The following is a 20,837-nucleotide window of genomic DNA, read 5'->3' as shown; positions in this document are numbered from 1 at the left end:
TAACAGCAACAAATTCTCTTTGCATTGCATGGCACACCTTTCTTGCAGGCAGGAAAGATCTTTCAACAATTAAGAGGGTAGTAATTTGCAATAAGCGTAACATTCTATTAGCAGATTATGAAGCCACGAATGTGTTCGCTCATCCTCGGCCAACCTATTTCTCCACAATATGCTCTTGAGCATCAAACCACCTCCAATCCAGGCAAAGAGAGGAGGGAGCCCTTTTCATCAAAAAAGAGGAAAAGGGTATTTTGTGTTGCTTAGTGTGTAAACCCGAGCCGGAGGGAGGAAGCTGTACAGTAAACGGAACAATTTAATAGGAATAACAAATGTTGGTGAAAGTAAACTTTGTCTGAATTCCTGATATTTTAAAAAAGGCATCCGCATGGCTCTTACAACGCCAACTGCATGAATGACGTTTACAGGAGGGGAGGGAATCAGTAACCTTCATGCTTGTGCTTATTACAGAACATTACACTGCTGCTGCTCTCAGCCAGAAAAACCCAGAATGAGAGAAGGGCCATGACCACAGGGGCTGGATTTCTTTTCTTAAATAATGAATTATTTGGCTGCGTTCAGGATATGAGGATTCCACTCTAAAACCACTGTCTCCTCCTGTACCGAGAAGCTAACCTCACAAACCCCAGTGATGTTGATCATTTAATAAATACAAAAAGCAGCCGAGTGGACACAGAATCGCCCTGTTCCTCCACATCGCACCTCCGACTAAACTTAGAAGATGATGGGAGGGGTGTTTACCTTGTTGTTTTTCTTCCATCATCCTCTTTACCTTTTCCCCCCTCCCCCTTCGTATTAACGCAGCAAAGGGAGATTTAGTCACAAGCTCAATCATTCTTAGAGCCACTCACTGCAGAAGCTGTAAATGAACCTTATGCGTGTGCGTCGGCATGCACGTTTGCGTACATGTACTTGGAGTTAGGTGGGGAGTATAAAACCAAAGTGGCTAATGTGTCTGATGTTCGCGGTCCAATTGTGTGAACCATATGTGGCGAGTTGTTTGGTAGAGGGTGCTGGGGGTGAGGAAACACGCAACCACCACAAAATTGTACGTATGAGTTTGAATCTTAAGGGATACGAAAATGCAAGCCCATGCAATTTTATATGCCGTGTATTCTCAGTTAAAATAATGGACTGACCAGTACAATACCTGCACCACCAGTGCATGCCCACTGTTTAATGATGGTTACGTATCCTTACTGCCCACTCACTAGCCACAATGTAAACTCAATGGAAGGCTTTGAATCAATTGAGGGGTAGGAATGAAGACAGGGAGGAAGACCACATGTCAACAAACATAAGGAGAGATAGCACGGATGTGACTACTATTGTTGGAACACATCGTCACAGGCAGCGGGTGATTTTGAATCTAAATGTATTTAAATCTTTGAACTTTAATGTAACTGATTGCAAAATATTATAATCTTCATTTCTCCTATACGTCTATTGAACATCGAGATTTTAAGCAGAGTTTGAACGTCACTCTTTTTTCATCTATTTGTGGCACTTTTCATGTGTACAACCAAGTGAAATACTATGAATGCCTTTCAGGGGAGACTGTCTGAAAATGTATGTTAAACACATTTTAAAACAATATTGCATGTTTTGCCTCTTGCCTCTCAAGACAGACTGTACTAGTGTATCGACAGTATCACCCCCTAACCTCACAGTGTCAAATGTTCAGCAGTGCACATCGTGGCTGCTCAGTTTCAGGAACAGGGGACATGACAGCTTCAAGTCCCTCTGATAAAAATAAAAAAAATAGACTAGCACCATCAGGAATTAGATGAGGTGTTTCACAGCTATGGCATCTGAGATAAGGGACAAGTAGGCAGATGGGTTGACTGACCAACCGGTATCTAACGGAGAGGCAGAGGACGCTGGTAAAATGTCTACAAACTGAGCCAGGTGTACGCATGCAAACACACTCTCGCGCTTTAGCTCCTTGTCGAGATGCCAGAATGGCTGTCTTGGCTTTTGTGAGAGAAGGCACATCTCTATCAGGCTCAATAAGCCCAGTGGAAATAGACAGAGCTTTTGCCCGTCATCCAGAGACTGAATCATCCAAAGTGAGGTGAATCACCGGCAGGCTAAGTCAGATAAAGAAGTGGATCTAATCAACCCTATGGTCCTGATGCAGACTTGCCTCATCAGTCACCAAGCTTATCAGGTGGTCCATTGCTTTGTGCCAGTGATACAGCCTTCAGATTTACAATGGCAGACCATAAAACCATAACACAACTCAGGGAGCACTGGGAGTCATGAGGGTATGTCCACACACAAACAGAACTCCTCTTTTGGCAAAGAGGTCAGCTAGTAGGAAGATACTAAATGGCTACTCTAATTATCCTCCCTCGCTAAAGGCCCTTCCTCCAAGGCAGATATAAACAATAATAAACTACTGCCTTCCATAAACTACATTTTACAAGATTATCTGTTCATACTGAGCAGGCTGTCATGCACTAACACGTAGCAATTACAAACATCCAGCTGCTAAAAATACATAACTGAATGCACAAATTGGTGTGGGATAGAGCAAATTCTGAAAAACATGTTTAAAACAGATCTGGCTTTGTAACCGTGTCACGCCGTCCCCGTCAATACGTACTAGGGTAAAAGGTGAAAGCATGAATAGGCACAACAGACACTTAAGTGAATAAGGATAATGTGTGGCTGTGAACACACAACAAACCAAGCCAACCAATGTGCATACATGCATACATACATACCCGCACGCACACTCATACACTCTTCTTCCTTCCTCCCTCCTTGCACCGCAAGCGGTGAGTCATCCCTCTATTCACGTCACCGAGAGATGAGTGCACCCTGTGACAGGCCAGTTAGACGCAGTCACACTGATCTATGTGGCACCTCTCTCCCTTTGTTTCTCCTCTGATGGAGAGAGACTATGTATGCTCGCTCCCTATTAGGAAGGTTTACTCAGCTCATAATGGGGGGCCGGTGTGGAAGTTCAGTCAGACAGGAGTAGGGAGAAGAGCCCTTGTGTGAGGAAACTGTATGATGGCTTAATGTCTGGGCAGGATCCTTTGTAATCTCATGCCTGAGAATCTTTTTGTTATTCATATACGTCACAAGGCGTAGTACAAGGATACGGACAAGAAATACCAGTGTCTTTTAACAATGAGATACTAAGCTCTGGTCTATACTTTTGTCATTAAATGTATGCTAAAATGTCGAGCATCTGCCTGCTATAGTCACAAAGGGTAGGAATTATTCACCCCCAAAACCTTTATTATGAAAACATCCTTTATCTTTCTTTATTACAGCAAATAGAACATTTAACAGGGGAAAAAAAGTGGCAGTGAGCTCACAGAAATGTCAATACGCGGAGGGATGTCCGTGGAGCATAACAAACAAAGCAAATCATTTTCAGATCTATGTTTTTCCGGGCAACTACATTTTATCATAATCGTTTACAATTACGGCCCCAGAGCTCTACCTCCTACTACTCCAGCTGTCTTCCCGTTCACAATGTCAGCGACGTGTTGGAGCCCGACTTCATTGTTGCTGTCACAAAGCCAGCGCAATCACCAACAATCGAGGATAAGGAAATGACTGTCATGAGGACAAATCACAATGTGTAACACATCTCACTCAAACACAGGCTTTCTGCCCTAGGTGCTCTACCAACACACTCTAAATCATACCATATGCTTATTTTACATTATGATAATATATACAGTCAATTTTGTCATCTGTCAAATTAAACTGGAAGAGTACGACAGTCCGGGAAGAAGAAAAAAGGGGGTGACACTGTCTGTACGACAGGAAGCTTTGCAATACAATCGCTAGAAATCAATGGGGACGCATTTACGTGCACACAACATCACAGTTACTGAACCGAAGAATGAAGATGATGGTACATTTTATGGGGCAAGGAAGCATTTTGTGTGTCTGACTTTGATCCATTATCTTCTACATGTATTGCCTATAATTTATCATGTTAGGATATACGTTTTATTCAACTCCTTTTTGTTCAGGTACTATGCATATTAAGCAAGTGTAATGTGATCAAGCTTGATCAGCTCAGTGTTCCTTAAAAGCCATCTAAATTCATTAAAACATATTGATGCACTTGCATGACACATTCATAAAATGCAATCATGTCATTGAGCAGCCTGGAGGCTGTGAGACACGACTGTCTGTCATCCTGTTGTCATTCCTTTAAAAATACGTCAATGCATCCTGGCCAATCCCCTCCCTTTTCACTGCACACACTAAAAAAAAAAAAAAAAGATGAATGAATCCGGATGAAGGCAATTGCTGGAAATAAAAGGAGGTTAAGCAAAATCTAGCTCTGTTATTCCGATGATGTTTACACCTATTATAATCCTATACTTGTTAAAATGATCAGTCTTAAGCACCTACATGAAATTTGCTTTCAGCTGCATGAACCTTTAGCAATCTCAGAAATAGATTACAATTTATGGGTTGTCAACATTGGATTTGACTTGATTCGTCATAATTATCTACACCTAAAAAGGCAGAGAGGATCTATGCATTATATGTATGTACATTTTATCAATTAGCCAAACACACATGTACAGCAAAACCCTCTTTTTAGGAGTTAATACTTTTTAATTGTTTTCTACACAAGTGTGCATTTTTACAGATGACCAAATATAAATAATACCAAAGATTTGTAGTTAATAACAAAATGAGATATTCAAGTTTTTATTTTGCCCTATTTGGAAGAGTTATGTGATGTTATGCATAACAGAAGAACAATCAATTGCACTTAACATCATTTAGATTTTCTTTCAATGTGGTTTTGTATACATGTATATCATCAGGATACACCTTAATATTAGGATTCTGTTATTAACATTGAGATATTCACTTTAACTATAAATCGCCTACCCTGGTTATTACATTTCATATTTGCTGTATTACTTAATTTAGACAAGTCCCTTAGCTTTCCATAGATGTCAAGGCAAAAGCAGAGTACTAAACATTTTTAAATGAGTTACATTTCCTGGAGATTTTCAGCAGGCCTGTTAAGAGTGAAGCCAAGAAGGCATTTGTTGTAGTCACAAATGCCCTGAAACTCACAATTCAATATGTTGTCTGCTCTCATTGGGCACTCTCTGCTGGAACAGTAGCACTTAACCCACTGAATATACTGTATCTCCTGCATCATTTCACATCAAAAGCTAGTACAATTACTGGTAAATGCAATAAGCCTGTGCACATGTTGAATGTCTTCACATTTAGGAGATAACGCTAGAACTTGAATAAGACTTTAATCAAACAATTGTATTCATCTTGTTGCTTTTGGGATCGGCATATCTCTATCATATACGCCTAAACCATTTTGTGGAAAGGGTGCGCTCTAAAAATTGATTAATAGATGCCAACATATAAACCGGTTTGATTTTTTCAAGATTAAAAACCTGGTGTGCCGCAAGTGAGATATTTATGTACAAATAAAAGAAAGTCTCCTTGCAAAAAGGGGGATAATGAATGAACATGGGTCCACATATACCCATAGGTATTATAATAAACATTATACAATTAACATTTTGTAATCAATCTTTAAAGACTGGATTATAGGCATTTGAATCCAAGATTACAGTGAAAATATATACATGTAATAACAGAACAGCTTTCTTACCTGTGATACACTGAAACTGACCATCCTCTCGTCGAATAGTGAAGGCTTCACCTGGGTTTACCTGCACCAGGATTACCTTTTGAGAAACAAAACAACATTTCATTTTCTTATCCAAGTTAACTTTCACTCTTTTTTTTTTTAATGAGAATAAAAAAAAGCTGCAACATTTGCGTGAAAAGCTCACAACAGTGTTTAGTGACGATAAGGTCACCTGGAAATCATACTGGGGAAAAGTCTCTCCATTGAGAGCCTTTCTGTGATGCATAATACGTAGGCAACACTGGTAGAGGAAGGTACAAGCAACAGAAGCAACACAGCATCAATATGAACCCAAACACACAAAGCTGCCATGGGACAAGTGCTGCAGCCTGCTTTGTTTTCAGGACAAACCGGGTATTAACTGAGAGCAAGACTGTGGTGGCTAAAGAGGGGGGGGGGGGGGGGACAAGCCTTTCTCCAGTGTTGTTCTTAATTAAACTGCAAAAATTTATTAAATTGGAAACTAAAGTATGAACACCAATAACCACAGCCATAGCTGGACAAGGATGGCCACGGTCGTCTGTGTTACCGCTGTTTCATGGCGTACGGGCATACACCGATTAACCTACATTACTTGTCCACCGCCATTTTGCTTTTTTTGTTTTTAAAGTGATAAACCCATTTACTTCAATATTCACATAGGCTGCCAGAAGCCACGTTCATCAAATAAACATTTATTTATAAAGTGTGTTATCAATACTAGTCGGACAACAGAAGCTATAATTAGCGTTAAAGGTCAAAGTAAGCACTCTGAGCATCACCGACGAATATTTTTCCTTGTAAAATGTCCGGTGTAAATCGGTAACACAGATGTTACAGGTTTATAACCGGTAGGAAATGTTCCATCACCATGGCAATCACCATGGCATTCTAAACCTGGACACTTGAATTCATCCATAGTGCACTTTGTGTGTGTGACAGGGGTGAGTGTAACACTAACACACACTAACACACACACTAACACACACACTAACACACACACGCAGATGCTCTACACCAACTTTCACTGTCAATTTCAAGCGTCATCATCCATAGAATCTGGGATTGTCTCCAAGAAGCAGTACAGTTTAAGAACAACTGCTCGAATTTCACATCGAATATGCATTTTCAGTTCATTTTGGTTGCAGAAAACATATTCAAGACTGGATAAATTGACTAAATTGACCGGACAAGGCGACAAAAGGGACAATTATCAGTTTGGCATGAAACCGTCGTCTCTGGGAACAGCTAATCATAAAATTATGGTTGGGGTGTTTGTCACAATGTATTTAAACAGCTGCTCATTTTGTAAATTGATGACATGAATTTGTATATATTTATATTACGTTCAAAGTATGCCATGTAAATACTTGTATCTTTTACATGTGATTAGAGCCAGTGTCCCTGCGGTACGGTACACATGACATAAAAATAACAACCACCTGTAAATTTCAGGAACATTCAACACATGTGTGAATTGTGAAATTGAAAGCAACTGAAGCGATTCTTATTTCAACCCACTTTTAACAAATAGCCGACATGTTTATACAATATTGTGTCAATTTCTTTTATAAAATCCATAAACAAAGGATTCAGGGTTTTTACCTGAACTGTTTCTCTTCGAGTTATTCATTTTTACAAGACTGTTTTTTAAAGCTTTAACCATAAACCTAACAAAGTCTAAACTCTAATCTTAATCTCTCCATCTCCCATTCATGGAGTTCACTATGCCGGTTGGAAATATCAGGTACAATGCCACCCTACACTGAGTCATGCTGCTTCTGTCATTACAAAAGGCTTGAGCATCAGGAAAGATGAATAAGGTGCATTTGTCCAAGAAACACACTTTTAAAACCATTCAACATACCTGACAACGTGACCTTATTCTGACAACAGCCAAATACAAATTATTAACAGAACTGAAGACAAACAATCTTTTTTTTTTCTTCCTATTCAACAGGTCAGATTATGTTAATGAAATCAAGATCCCAATGAAACTCCTTCTGAATCATCTCACATGTTCTTAATTTATTCATCTTAAATCCCAAAGAAATTACATGATTAGGTTTTTGTTGCCCGGCACTGTGTGGGCGCTAGTTACCTCACTCTTGTGGAAGTCGCTGTCATAGAATCTACACTCCCCTGGCAAAGGGCTTTGGCTACGGTTCTCTTCAAGCACAGAAATCATCAGCACCTCCATCTCTGACACTGCTCCCATTCATGTGCTCAGCAGGGAGAGGAAAGAGCCCTTTGACTGCCACACACACACACACGTTCATACACACCCACACAGGCAGCGTCAGCAGCAAGTGTAGATGGTGGTGGGAGGGGTATTCGGGGCAATGAAGGTCTAATTGAATCAAAGTCTAGGCACTTCACAGTCGGGTGCATGTGTAGGCTTGTTGTCCACCCCCCTTCTGTGTGAAGCAAACACCCCTCCTAGGTCGATGTCTCGCTTTCCCAATTTAATCTTAACATTGGAAGTTACATTGAAATCAATACTGAGACACTCATTGGAACATGTTCATGAAATCAAACAGGAAAATGTTGCTTACAAAAGATCTGACTGCTACTTACTGTTGCCCGCATTGCTTTTTCTCATTCAGGCGTCGCTACTCACGCAGTCAGAGAGAAAAAAAGAAAAGAAAAAAGATGCTCCCGGGTCTACCAGACCCTCCACCACTTTACCCAACCCTCATGAGAAATCACATGACCTGCAATGCTAACACATCTGGTTGGGCTGATCCTTTACAACCTGCACTTCCATCAACTCCTGCACAAAATCCAGGAAGAAACTGTCGAGAGAGACGAGGAGTGCAGGAGGAGCTATGTAGGCGGATGGGGCTTAGCCTCTTGCGCTGGATGTAGCCTTCACAGAAAGTGTGGCGTAAATCTCATGTTTGCTTAGCCTGGTTCAGCCTCATCTGCTCCATAGCGGCGCAGTCTGCAGCAGGCAGCTTGTTCACTCTCGCCTCTGGCTCCAGTGCAGCCTCCCTACCGTCAGTATCCACAGCAACCCGTTCAACAAATAAGCCACAGCGATGTCCGTGCCAAACCTTCAGAGAAGGGATTGAAACCTTATCAGCAGTGGACACTCTCTGGAAAAGGAGGCGGATGACGCCAAGAAAACGGGACCAAATATGAGAAGGATGATGCCTCAGTTTGCTATTCAGTTCCTCTGTTACTGACTGTGCGCCAGCTCAGTTAACGCTTGCTGTGATCCTTAATATGGTTAATTTCAACAGCATTCCATCAGGGCGTGATCATAATACAGCTCAGCCGGCAAAGGTATAAGGGTTCCACAGCGTGGGGAGTCCTTTGTTCTGCCTTTTTTCACAACAACAACAACAATGGCGTGAGGGAGCTGTGCGACCCACGCAGCTTCTGAGGCTGACATATACGACTACGCTACAGTCCCTCTCCCTCCCCCCGCTTCTCTCCCTCCCCCTCATACTCTCTCTGGCTCTCTCTCCCATTCACAGAGCGACATGCCATACACCCTCTCTTAATACTCCGATCGATGCGAGAGGAGATGAGGTTGTGGGAGTTCAATTTTGGAGCTTCAGCGCTCGGTGACAATTGCACCCTCGAGTTCTCTCTACTGTCTTCAAAGATCACAAAGCAGCCCAGTGACAGTTAAAACAGAGACACCATTTGTACAGCGACACAATAAACAAGAGCTTGCAAGTATTCACTGCTTCTGTAACATCTGTCCTCATTCATTCTAAATAGATCATTCCTTAAAGCGACAGTGCTGATCAGTTGAAAAAAAGAAAAGAAAAAAGTATGAAGTAAAAATGTATTTTGGAAGAAGAATGCTAAGAAAGAGAAACAACACACGGCACAGACTGTAATAAGAAACATTTAGCTTGGATCAAATCAATGATCCCTTACGGTCATGATGCTGAGAATCTGTTGAAATAAGGATGTATTGTTCAATCAATACACACACAATCAAGGAACAAATCACGGTGAAGCAAGAATAGCGCCCCTTTAAAAGGATACAAGATTTTTCTATACATCTAAAATACATGTTGGAATAAACCACATTTTTAGACATGTTGATTTTGCTGATGTCTTTTTGGCAGAAAAAAAACTGCATAACATTGTTCTGTATTGTGTGATGTTATTAGTGCTTTTGTGGTTAGGAATATAAACAAGACTTTTATTAGGCATTTTCATTCATTTATGCTTAGACTACTAATATTCTCTTGACTATTTTGCTTTGGATTTCAAAGAATTGCCTCATAACGTTACATCAATGTCAGACATTCAACAGATGCAAAACCTCCAGCTGTCCCAGTTTTTGAGTAGCATTGTCGACAACATATTTAGTACAAATACGTACAGTAGCGAAACGCATAGTTCTCTTCCGATCCTTCAAGTTCCTCTTCTGATAACTGCCAAACATTACCCTCATCCATACGCAAAACCAAGCTATTAAATCCCACTGAATGAAGATCAGCTCCACAGTGCTACTGTCAAATACATTCAAGCTCTGCCCAAGCCATTCCTCTGCTATAGAATGAACGTGACACTGAATGTGTCGCTGCCATCAAAAAACAACTGTATTATGACTTCGTTTGGAAGTGGATAGACTCAGTAATAGTGCGAGGACACTGCAAAGGTTATTTTTTCCACACAGACGACTAAGCAAAGCAATGTGAAATGGTCACATGCACGACAGGGATGATCTTTTTAACGGAGCATTGGATGGAAGAAACCATGCGAACAATGGAAATTAAATTACACTGCCACAAATGCATAGAACAGTATGTCCAAACAATACATCTTGTTCCCACCATTGTAAAGATTTCCATCCATGTATGAACCCCTATGCAAAGAGAGTGTGGATCAATTAGCACACACTGTCACACAGGTGGCCACTGCTGTGTTTTATTACCCAGGGGAATGGGCCTGCTCTGTACGTTCACGGCTGTTAGCTCTGACGTTTCTCAGCCGTTGGTGACTCAGAGTTCAGGTTTCTCACTATTTGTTCCTCTTAATTGTTTACTGTGCGTTGATGTGAACTCGCAGCTGGGTGGACAGGAAACAGGAGCCAAATGACACAGGGAAAATCCTGCCAGCAGCGGAACTAGCCAGGAACTAACAGTCTGTCTGCAGACGATGGCATACGCTTACATGCGCAATGATAATTCAAGGCAATTTGATGATCCTCCAGCCTGCAGGATCCCCTGGAAACGTTGAAAAGGGAAAGGAGCATAGAAACAGACGGGACAAAAATATATTTTCAAGGTGTTCATGCTGTAGCAAATCTTTGTGAATATAAGTAATATCCTTTAGCAATATGAAAAGTCACAGGAGATAATCTGTTATCTGTAAACATCAGAGGAAATGTTATCAAAAGCAGTCAACCTGTATGATCTGAAGCCACACAGAAGCTTTCTGTTGACTATGTTAATTAGTGTTCATGTTTCCACTCGATGTCTATATTTATTTCTATGAAATCATGAACAGTCGCCAACCACTATTGAGACTTAAGTCTCAGGTGAATATTAGTGTACAGTATACTAGACCTGCAAAGATTAAATCTATGAGTCGTCAACTATTAAATGAATCTGCAATTACTTTTGATAATAGAAGTATCGGTTTGAGCAATTGTTTTAAGGAAAGAAAAAATAGGAAAATGCTCTGATTCCAGCTTAAATGTGATTATTAACTGTGATGTCTATTCACTCTATAACAGTAAACTAAATAACCTTTTGGGATGTCATCTTTTTCACTATTTTCTGACATTTTATAGACCAAACAACTAAATCGAGAAAATAATCGTTAGTTGCAACCTTTTAGTATACTAAGTTTAAAAGGGGCTCTATTATATTAATGTTATATGGTAATGTCCATTTCAGGTACGTAAATTAATGATACTAAGAACAAAAGAAGAGAAACTCAAATTTCTGACAAAATGACATCGAGCATTTTATTTTTTCCAATAACTATTCAACCACTGACTGACTCTGCAGTCGTTTGGTCCACCTGGACTTTGTCATGTCGAAATGTCTTCATGCAACTCATTTTAAATATGATTTATTATAGAATCAATCAAGGAAACAAGCTACTCCAGTATTGATCTGGGTACATGGTTAGGATCATTGTCCTACTAAATGTCAAATCAGCATCCAAATAAATAAGGATTGCTACTGTGAAGCAGATTTTACTTGTGACTTTGACTCTGGTCTTTGCTCGCTTTAACATCTCACCCCCCCCCCCCCCCCAGTCGGCTGCTGCCACCACCATGCTTCAACAGTGGAGCTGGTGTTAGATAGGTGATAGGCTATCATAGTCCTCATACCGAGATCTCAAGCTGAACTATTCATTTCTGTTAAATCAGAGCACATTATCTTTTGGCTTGTGCCTTCTGAAAATTTCACATGCATTTCTGCAAACTCCAGGCATGCTGTCATGTGCTTTTTTCTCCTCAGGAGTGCCTACCATCTGGCTCCTCTAGCACAATTCCCAGACTTGTGAAGTACTGTACCGAGTGTAGTCCTTCCAGAGGAATCTCTCATCATAGCTAAGACACTTTAGACTAATGTCACAGCTTCCTGGCTAAGGTCCTTGTCGCTTGGTCCCTTTGTTTGGTCAACCTGCTCTAAAAGAAAAGTCGAGGTAGTTTCGCATATTGGCCACTTCACAATTTTTATTCATTTATTTTTCTTCTAGGATTGTCATCCAGAGTTTTAGCAGTAAAATACCAATGAGGAAATTGTTAATTCAAATTGAAGGAATAAGAAATTAATACAGATTTGTCATTATAGTGCGAAAAAAGCAATTAGGCGATTGAGTTACAAACATTTCTTACTCTAAAATGTACGATAATATCCCTGCTCATTCATTTAGGCACTTTGTATTATTATTATTTCGGCCATTATGACATAAATGCCATTTAAAACATTCTCCTAATCCGTTTAGTTGATGCACTTAATATGTACGAGACCATGTGCTATAATATTACAAATATATAGGTTGACATCTTGATCAATGCAGTACTTGAATGGCTCTTGAGTGGAGCTCAGATCAGTATTTGTATCGGTTGATTTAATATATTCAATACTTCGGGGCTGTTCTGAATATTGGTGCAGTAATAATGTTAAGGTTTGTCTCGCTGGCTTAGAAGAAAGTGTCCTAAACACTGCTGAGTCACGCACCTCCTCACAATAGTTGACCAATAGCGGGCTCACCCCAATCTTCACAGATGATTCAGTGGCTGACCAGGAGATAAGCAGAGTGGGTTGTGTTTTTGTCACAACATCTCCAGCCTTCTGGCAACTTGTGACGGGCACATGTCCAAGGCCCTGTCTCCTGTGTCTGGCTATAGCATACAAGGCCAGCACTAAAGACGGCTGAGTCGACTCTGGAGTGAGGTCTCACTATCCCACAGTAACATTAGCCCACGCATGGCACGTAGCCACAAGCAGGCCACACATACTCACGGCTGTGTGCTCCCTGTTCAATTTGTGTAGTTACTATTTAATGCCGAGTGTTCTCTCACACAACCAGAGCAAACAGTGGTTGGTTTTTTTATGGTTAACTCTCAGCTCATGTCATAGAAGATTTAAAAGAGACATGATTATGTTTGAATAACGACGTTAGAATAGAAAGGAAATTAAAATAAAAGCTTTTTTTTAACAGTTTATGACATTTTTCTGAAAAGGTATTTTTATCACTTTCAGTCCGTCAAGTTAAAAACACAAGAAAAAAAGAAGAATATAAAGACACAAAGAACATTAAAATGGCAGGTCTAATGAAAAAGGGTGAGGAACAAAATGGAAAAAAATATACATACCCATCAGCACAGACAACAGCTAAGTACATAAGCCATTAGCTGGGCTTAAACATTGACAGAAAGAGCCTGATTCATCCGTTACCAATTTAGCCACGAACCAAACGGCAAGAGCTGGAAAAACTTGGGAGGGGGGCTTAGATTCATAGACGCAGTGAATCATACTGTAGCCAAAGTCATATCTTAAAAAGAATCATCTCAGGTAATGACCCCAAGACAACAGCTTCCTTTCTGACTCAGAATAATTGGTTAATACCAAGCCAAGACTGGGATAAAGAAACCCAGAACAAAGAATGAGGTGTCCTTGCAGCTTCTCCAACTAAAAAAGGTCAAAAACTAAAGGGGTCAGCCATCACTGTGAATCCTCTTCACTGTCACCACAGTCCTGCCTCGTTCTGTCAGGGCCCAGACCCCTCCAGTGGTTTCTGCTCCTCACTCTGCAGCTGTCATGATATTTACACACCTCCTTAGTCACACACATAAGCTAGGTCTTATTCAGAGCGACGCTCAAACAACAGCCCTACATCGAATAGTTCAAAACGGATATCTTTTTTGCATCAGTCACATCAAAAATCGCCAGATGCGCTTTCGCAAGGTAATAAAAACTCCCATAATAAAAAGGGAAAACTGTATTTAGTGTCAATTTCTAGTGTCAATAAGTAAACTAACACAACTGAAAGGCTAATGCAATGAAAAGGTTTATGCAATCAAAATCAGACACTGCGATGATAGACGTGCAAACAGTATATTCACAGTATACTGCAGAACCGCCAGCTGTAGGTTACAAAGTTCTTCTGATTCCGCAAACAGTGACTCAAACATAAAAAAAACAGTAGAACCATGTAAAAAAAACATTAAATACTGAAATATGTATTGGTGCACATAATATTACCTGCAGGTGAAGTCAATCTGAGGAAAGTTAAGCATGGTAGCATTAGCAACTGCACACACCCAGCTCCTCACGGTCTAAGGTAATAACTGAAGTAATAAGCCATTATATTTGCAAGGACATGCTCCCATATAGCGTTGTTGAAAATGATGGCGACAGATGGATGATATGACCCTGGAACTGTAGTGCATAATATGAAGTTCTAGCAGTATTTCAGTGAAAAATACAAACATAATTGGTGCTGCCCAAAAGGTTTGGCCTTGTGCATCAATGCCCATTGTTCGCCGTTGTTGATGCGGCAGTGGCCAATGGGTCCGTAATACTCGATATATTTTTGCCTTTTTGTCATTGATAATATTGGTTTTAAGCTACCGCCATTACAACTTCATATACACTTTACATAATGTAAAATTAAAAATCATATGAATTCTTAGCTCAATAGCAAGGAATTGTCTCTATCTAATTGTAAATCATGTATCTGTGTATGGATGGATACACTAATACCGCTAATGCAAAAACAACATAATATGAAAAACACAGTAACTGCTCTGTGTTATCCGATACTTGTTATTCCTCCTCATAGTACATTTTGCCGATCATGACCATGCAGTGTCTCAAATTGGTCTGAGCATCAGGGTGGTAATGATGTAAGCTGGCGAGGAACAGCAGCATTTTATTCCTTTAGCTCTAATAGAAGCGCTGTAAACACTGACCAGGGTTTACAGCGAGTACAGGTAATCAGGTGACCTTTGTGGGAGGTGGTAAGGTAACTGAATTCCATGAGAACAATGCCCTCACAGCACGACACAACCAGCCAAATTTGATCTCTCCGTGAACAAAGCCTGATTCAGGTGAGGGATTTTCCACTGTGGAAAATGACAAGACGGCCGGAATTTATAGGGCAGCGTTAATATTAACAAGTCTTATCTCGACAAACTGCATATGACTAAGGAAATTACGGAAAACATATCACTATGGGTTCCATGCTATCCCCCGGGAAGTCACAGAAACTTAAGCAAATCGAACTGATGACCATCAAAATGACAGGGAAATCACCCAGGCTTGTCAGGGCCACTCCATCTCACTCTGATACTGACGACAGATGATGGGGGGGGGGGGGTATCACCCCATATCTTGTACCCATACAGCAAAGGCTGATATCACAACCGAGAGAGTTGTGGTTCCTGACTAACAAGCACCTGTTGCCTATGAAATATGTTCCATGAGAAATATTGCCGAGTGAGGACAGAAAATTTGTTTGGGTTGTTTCAATACTTAACTGAGTAAGTGCCATACGAGCATATTTTGTTTAGCATCTGAAAGAAGCCACCACACGCATCAGGTTGAAGGAGGGGTTGAAAATCACTGCAATAGAGTTGTTGTAAGTTTCAAGAGTTAAATATAAAATAAAATGTTTGACAAAATTAAACAAATTCAAACAGTGGCATCTCACTTTTCTACAATCATTATAATAACCAACTCTAAATGCCCCTTCAAACACCTTTTGATTTATTATTGCCTGACACACACAATCCTAGCTCAAGCCTCTTTTGAACTACAAATCAGGCCAAATACCACATTAGTGTTTCCCTGCTGTGCTGGTCAAACCATACACTATCTCACTGCCTCTAGTGTTACTACTTAAGTAAGTGCTCAAGTGCTTTAAGTGCACCTTCTAAAATTTGTCAATTTCACTGATTAGGTGCATGAATGTAGTGCATTTTGTAGTGCTTTTAAAAAAGGCATCAATATTCATGGCACATTTTTCTGGAAAGCACAAAAAAAAGCTACTGCCAAACTATAATGGACACGAACACACAACACTTGAAGACTTTAAGGCGAACAACAGACACAAAAAGCCAGAGGCAACACTTCTAATGAATCCCTTCAACTGTAATTACAAGGCAGATCGCTAAAAGTCAATTTGGGCATAACAGACATGATGCAGCAACTGTGACTAATAGCAGAGAGACATGAGGGCAGAGGGGTCTGCGTGTACCTGCTGGGGGCCATCCCCATTGACCATGGCTGGGGGTGGTGGTGAGGCCAGAATTGGGAGTTCAGGGCTGAGAAGCTGGCCGGACTCCAGAGGTGGGGTGTGGTCTGCCATATCTCCGTCATTCACACCACTGAAGAGGTACTCCTGCAACAAAGACACGGTGATCAATAGAAATGCACCAAAGAGATTTGAGGTGTCATCGTCTTGAGTCTTCCAGCCAGTGATTAGACCTGTGCTGAGAACTACATTTACCCAGAATGTGTACAGGATGCGGCTTCTCTCTCCCCTCTCCTTGTAGTGATCACATCATCACCAATATTTGTACAATGTGACTGCTTTTATTATGAAGTAGACAAGAATTGTGTAACCATATATGCATATTAAAATTACGATTAACTATGTTCACTCTGAATACCATGAAAAAAATGCTTTAGGTTTTGCAGGTATATTCAATAATAGAGCAAGAATGTTAAACATTCTAATATTGTTATGAAATCATATGGATCATATTGATCATTACAACATATCTATCAATTTCTGGAGATGTTGCAATTGTTTTTTATATTACAAACAATATGACAGAGTGACTGAATAATGAATATACAAAGACGTTGAAAATATTATTTGGATAAGATTGTTGGGCAATAGGACACATTATCTGATTTCCCCCTCCACAATTGGATGATGATATTAAGGTTTATATTTAGTGATTTGAATTTCTGCTTTTTCTAGTATACAAGATATCCGGCATGAGTCAAATAACCTCTAAATGCACACCTGTTTCCAGTGAAGAGGTTGTGACATGCTGAATCGTGGGTGAGTAAGATATTTTCTGATGCCATCAATGAGCGGCCAGGTTTGACCAGCTGTTCCACCCAAATTAAACCGGCCTGATCACAGACCAAAGAGTAGAAAGGAAAAAAAAAAGAAAAATATATTTTTAAAAACCACAGCATCAATGGATTAAAAACAAATGTTTCCATCATGTCACAATGTAAGAAGAAAAGACAAACCAGGCATCAGGTGGCATACTGTATTGTGCACAATGTCAGTCAGGTATCGTCAACTTACGAAGCATAACAATATAATGTTTAACAATGATTTCAGGGGAGGGTGCATATGAAAAGAGAGTAGGAAATTAGTAGGCTAATTGTGACATGACAAACAAATATCCAAAAGCTGACCATGGAGGCATATAATGTCTACTAAATTCAAGCAATACAGAGATAATATACAGCTACTTTTAAAAGGCTGTAATTAAATAAGAGTAAAAAAGGGCCACACAGAGGACTGACCACTTGTGAAAATAAAATACATGAAAAGTTAACATGGCAAACACATATTTGTTTCGTCAAAAAACAACACAGAACACCATGAGAGAAATGTAACATGTGTCCTTGAACCTAATTACAATCGAGCGCATGCGTCCCTGAACCTCCCAGTGATCTGGCTTATCTGTTATAGCTTAAGCCCCTCCCCTCCTTAAGCTTAAACTACAAAGTCAGTTTACAGTGTGATGGACAGTGCACTGGGTTTGAAGGAACTGTTGCTACACTAGAGGAGTGACATGTGATTAGCGTAGTATTACAGGCAGGCTTCTTTTGTAGTTTCTAGGCCTCCAAGTTAATCATAGCAATCACTTGGCATATTACTCTATAACAAGACAATTTCAAGTAAATTCATGTCTAAAGTCTGAATCTAAAAGTATGGCCAAGAACACTCATACAACAGCTAGATGATCACAAGTGCTGAATATAACATAATTATATTAGGGTGAATGGGTTACATTAAATGTTTTGTTTACTCCAGTTATTAAGTACTTGGAATTACCTGTGAAGACTGCATGAGTGCCACCATTACTGCACTAAAATATAAACATATAGTCCACGTACTTTCCCTCTTTGCACCTATGCCTTTTCTCGGAAGAGATGAGGCAATAAAAGATGTTGATTAATCATCAGCAATCACCTCAGCCTCCTATTAAAAACCTGTGAAAAACACCAGCCAACACTGGCTGAAAACGTTTGTTGCATTACACTAAAGCCTGTGCAAAGGCTTTCCTGTAAACATTACTTTGACCTCGATATTGTTGTAACATCTGGTGTTGGCTGATGGTTATATTTGACTGTGGCTAAGAGAGCAGTCAATTAGGACAACAGCTGTCTTATGGTAACAGTTTGGTGAGAAGGGGAAAAAACCCTGAATGAGTCGAATAATAGGACATTGTATCATATTCTTCATTAATGGTTAAGTATTTGACAAAGGCATTGGCAAAATCACGATAATGTTGAGTGGAAAAATAAGGCTTGGTGTGGAAATGATGGTCATCAGTTTCTAATAACGTCTAAAAATGTATCCAGGTTTGAGCAAATACTGTAATGTGGCAGTTTAACTGGAACACCTGGAGAAATGTTTTCCTATGCCAGACAGCTTCACGCGGTGTAACAGCTGCTTATGCATTTAGTGCATGTATTTCCTTCGCCTTAACCACCATCTCTGCCTTACTTACGAGGTCTATCAACTACAAACATGAACTCTGTTGTATTTAACATGTCACACTAGAACTACTAAAAATGAATGTTAAGAGGTAATTTTCCTTATTCGCCATAGCAAAGTTAACTAGGTTAGCTTGTTGCAGCCAAGACAAGTGTTTACTCTAGCTACAGGTGTGTGTGTGTGTGTGTGTGTGTGTGTGCTTAGCGTTGTGTCATAGCTGCTCGTTATCTAACGCTAACTTAACAGTCAGCTAATTCACAACCTTAGAGTTTACTTCGAGTTAACTTAGGATATACAGTTAATACACCATAGACTGTCTGTCAGCAAAATAAATGGGTTATTACCAGCTAACGTTACTCACTCAGTCAGTCGGCACAGGAGCAGCAGTCTGGACTGACACGCCGATTTACAGTGATGATTTCTATGCAGCTCTTCCCGAAAGGTTAACGTCAGCGACCCCCGATGATTAGCTACTTTCTGCAACACCTGAGCCGGATACCTACCTAGCTACCTTGATAAACACAAGACCAGGCGAAATGTAACATGCTAGTGTTAGCTACCTAATGCTACCTAGCTAAGAGTTAGCAAGAGGAAGATGTGCTTTACTCTTAATATGAACGACGATCGCGCGTATTGACTACACCTAAACAGATCGGCGTGACTAGCGAGTGACAGTGACGATGCTAAGTATCGATAATGTTAGCCTGATAGCCAGTTTTATCGAGATAACTTTCCATCCAACCCTGCACATCGCTTAAAAGTCAGGAATTTTACCATCGCTTGCAGGGCTCTGTGCGCATGCGTGTAACTGCAAATCATGACGATTCCAGGATACCAGGATAGCGAAGCCAAATATTTATAATACTGTAATTGTTTTAATTTAGCTTGTGTTGTGGTCATTAGTCCACACAGTTATAATTAACTTCATCTGTCGACCTATATTTTAATAATTTTAAGGAAGACCTTAAGGTTGACGTGTTTGTGATCGGTTCGTTCACCAAGTCAGTCGCAGAAAAACCTGCTTATCGGTTTATTGTGGTCAAACAAAAAGATATAAACACCTTTCAGTCCTGCCCTGCCGAGCTGCAGGGGTCTTCAGAGTTCAGACAACACTGAACTTTGGCAGCTACTTATAGGACATTTCCGGTCCACCTTAACAGTATCATGTCGCCTTTAAAGGGCACTATTAGTACTGTTCATTCATGTTTACCGGGTTTCCTGTATGGAAAATATAATAATAATAATTATTATTATTATTATACTATACTATGGGTACCAATAAGTAAAATGGAAATACATACATTCAAAATATATTGTCAACACTGATTTATTTTAATTTAATTAAATATTCCTATATCACTCCCACTAAATGTTCAAATTCCAAGAATTTGTTGTGACTTTGACAATTTTTCTATCATGGTCCAAATTGTATGAAAGGAAATTACAACTGTGTTGCAAATAGCTAGCTCTACCTGTTTAGAGTAAACCCTGTGGATAAATACTATGCTCTTATTCTGTCTAATCTTGTACTAATTATTATGTTTTTGCTGTGAAGCACTTTGGGCTGCAATTCTTGTATGAAAGGTGCTATACAAATAAAGCTTATTATTATTATTATTATATAGGCCTATACTTAAACTAGTTTCATATCCCTGGACAATCCAGTACTTTACCGCATATAACATTATCTATTGACTTGCACTACTAATGATGCTGTAATACTTCAATTTGCCTTTCTTTCTTTCTTTCTTTCTTTCTTTCTATCTATCTATCTGTCTGTCTGTCTGTCTGTCTGTCTATCTATCTATCTATATATATATATATATATATATATATATATATATATATATCTATCTATCTATCTATCTATCTATCTCTCTCTCTCTCTCTCTCTCTCTCTCTCTCTCTCTCTCTCTCTCTCTCTCTCTCTCTCTCTCTCTCTATCTATCTATCTATCTATCTATCTATCTATCTATCT

At 39.8% G+C, this 20,837-nt stretch overlaps 1 protein-coding gene across 1 annotated transcript in view; it reads right to left on the bottom strand.

The window, feature by feature from the left end:
- Positions 1-19,696, bottom strand: part of fndc3a (fibronectin type III domain containing 3A) — a 39,932-nt gene extending 20,236 nt beyond the window's left edge. The window contains 4 exon segments of the mRNA XM_029446326.1: positions 5,654-5,729; positions 16,364-16,507; positions 17,141-17,253; positions 19,221-19,696. Coding sequence (XP_029302186.1) covers positions 5,654-5,729; positions 16,364-16,507; positions 17,141-17,167 — 247 coding nt within the window. The 5' untranslated portion in view covers positions 17,168-17,253; positions 19,221-19,696.
- Between the last annotated feature and the right edge of the window lie 1,141 nt (positions 19,697-20,837).

This window comes from Cottoperca gobio, chromosome 13, assembly GCF_900634415.1.
Source record: "Cottoperca gobio chromosome 13, fCotGob3.1, whole genome shotgun sequence".
In the NCBI taxonomy this organism is placed as follows: Eukaryota; Metazoa; Chordata; class Actinopteri; order Perciformes; family Bovichtidae; genus Cottoperca; species Cottoperca gobio.
The sequence above is the reverse complement of the archived record's forward strand: the minus strand, read 5'-3'. Positions and strand labels throughout refer to the sequence as shown.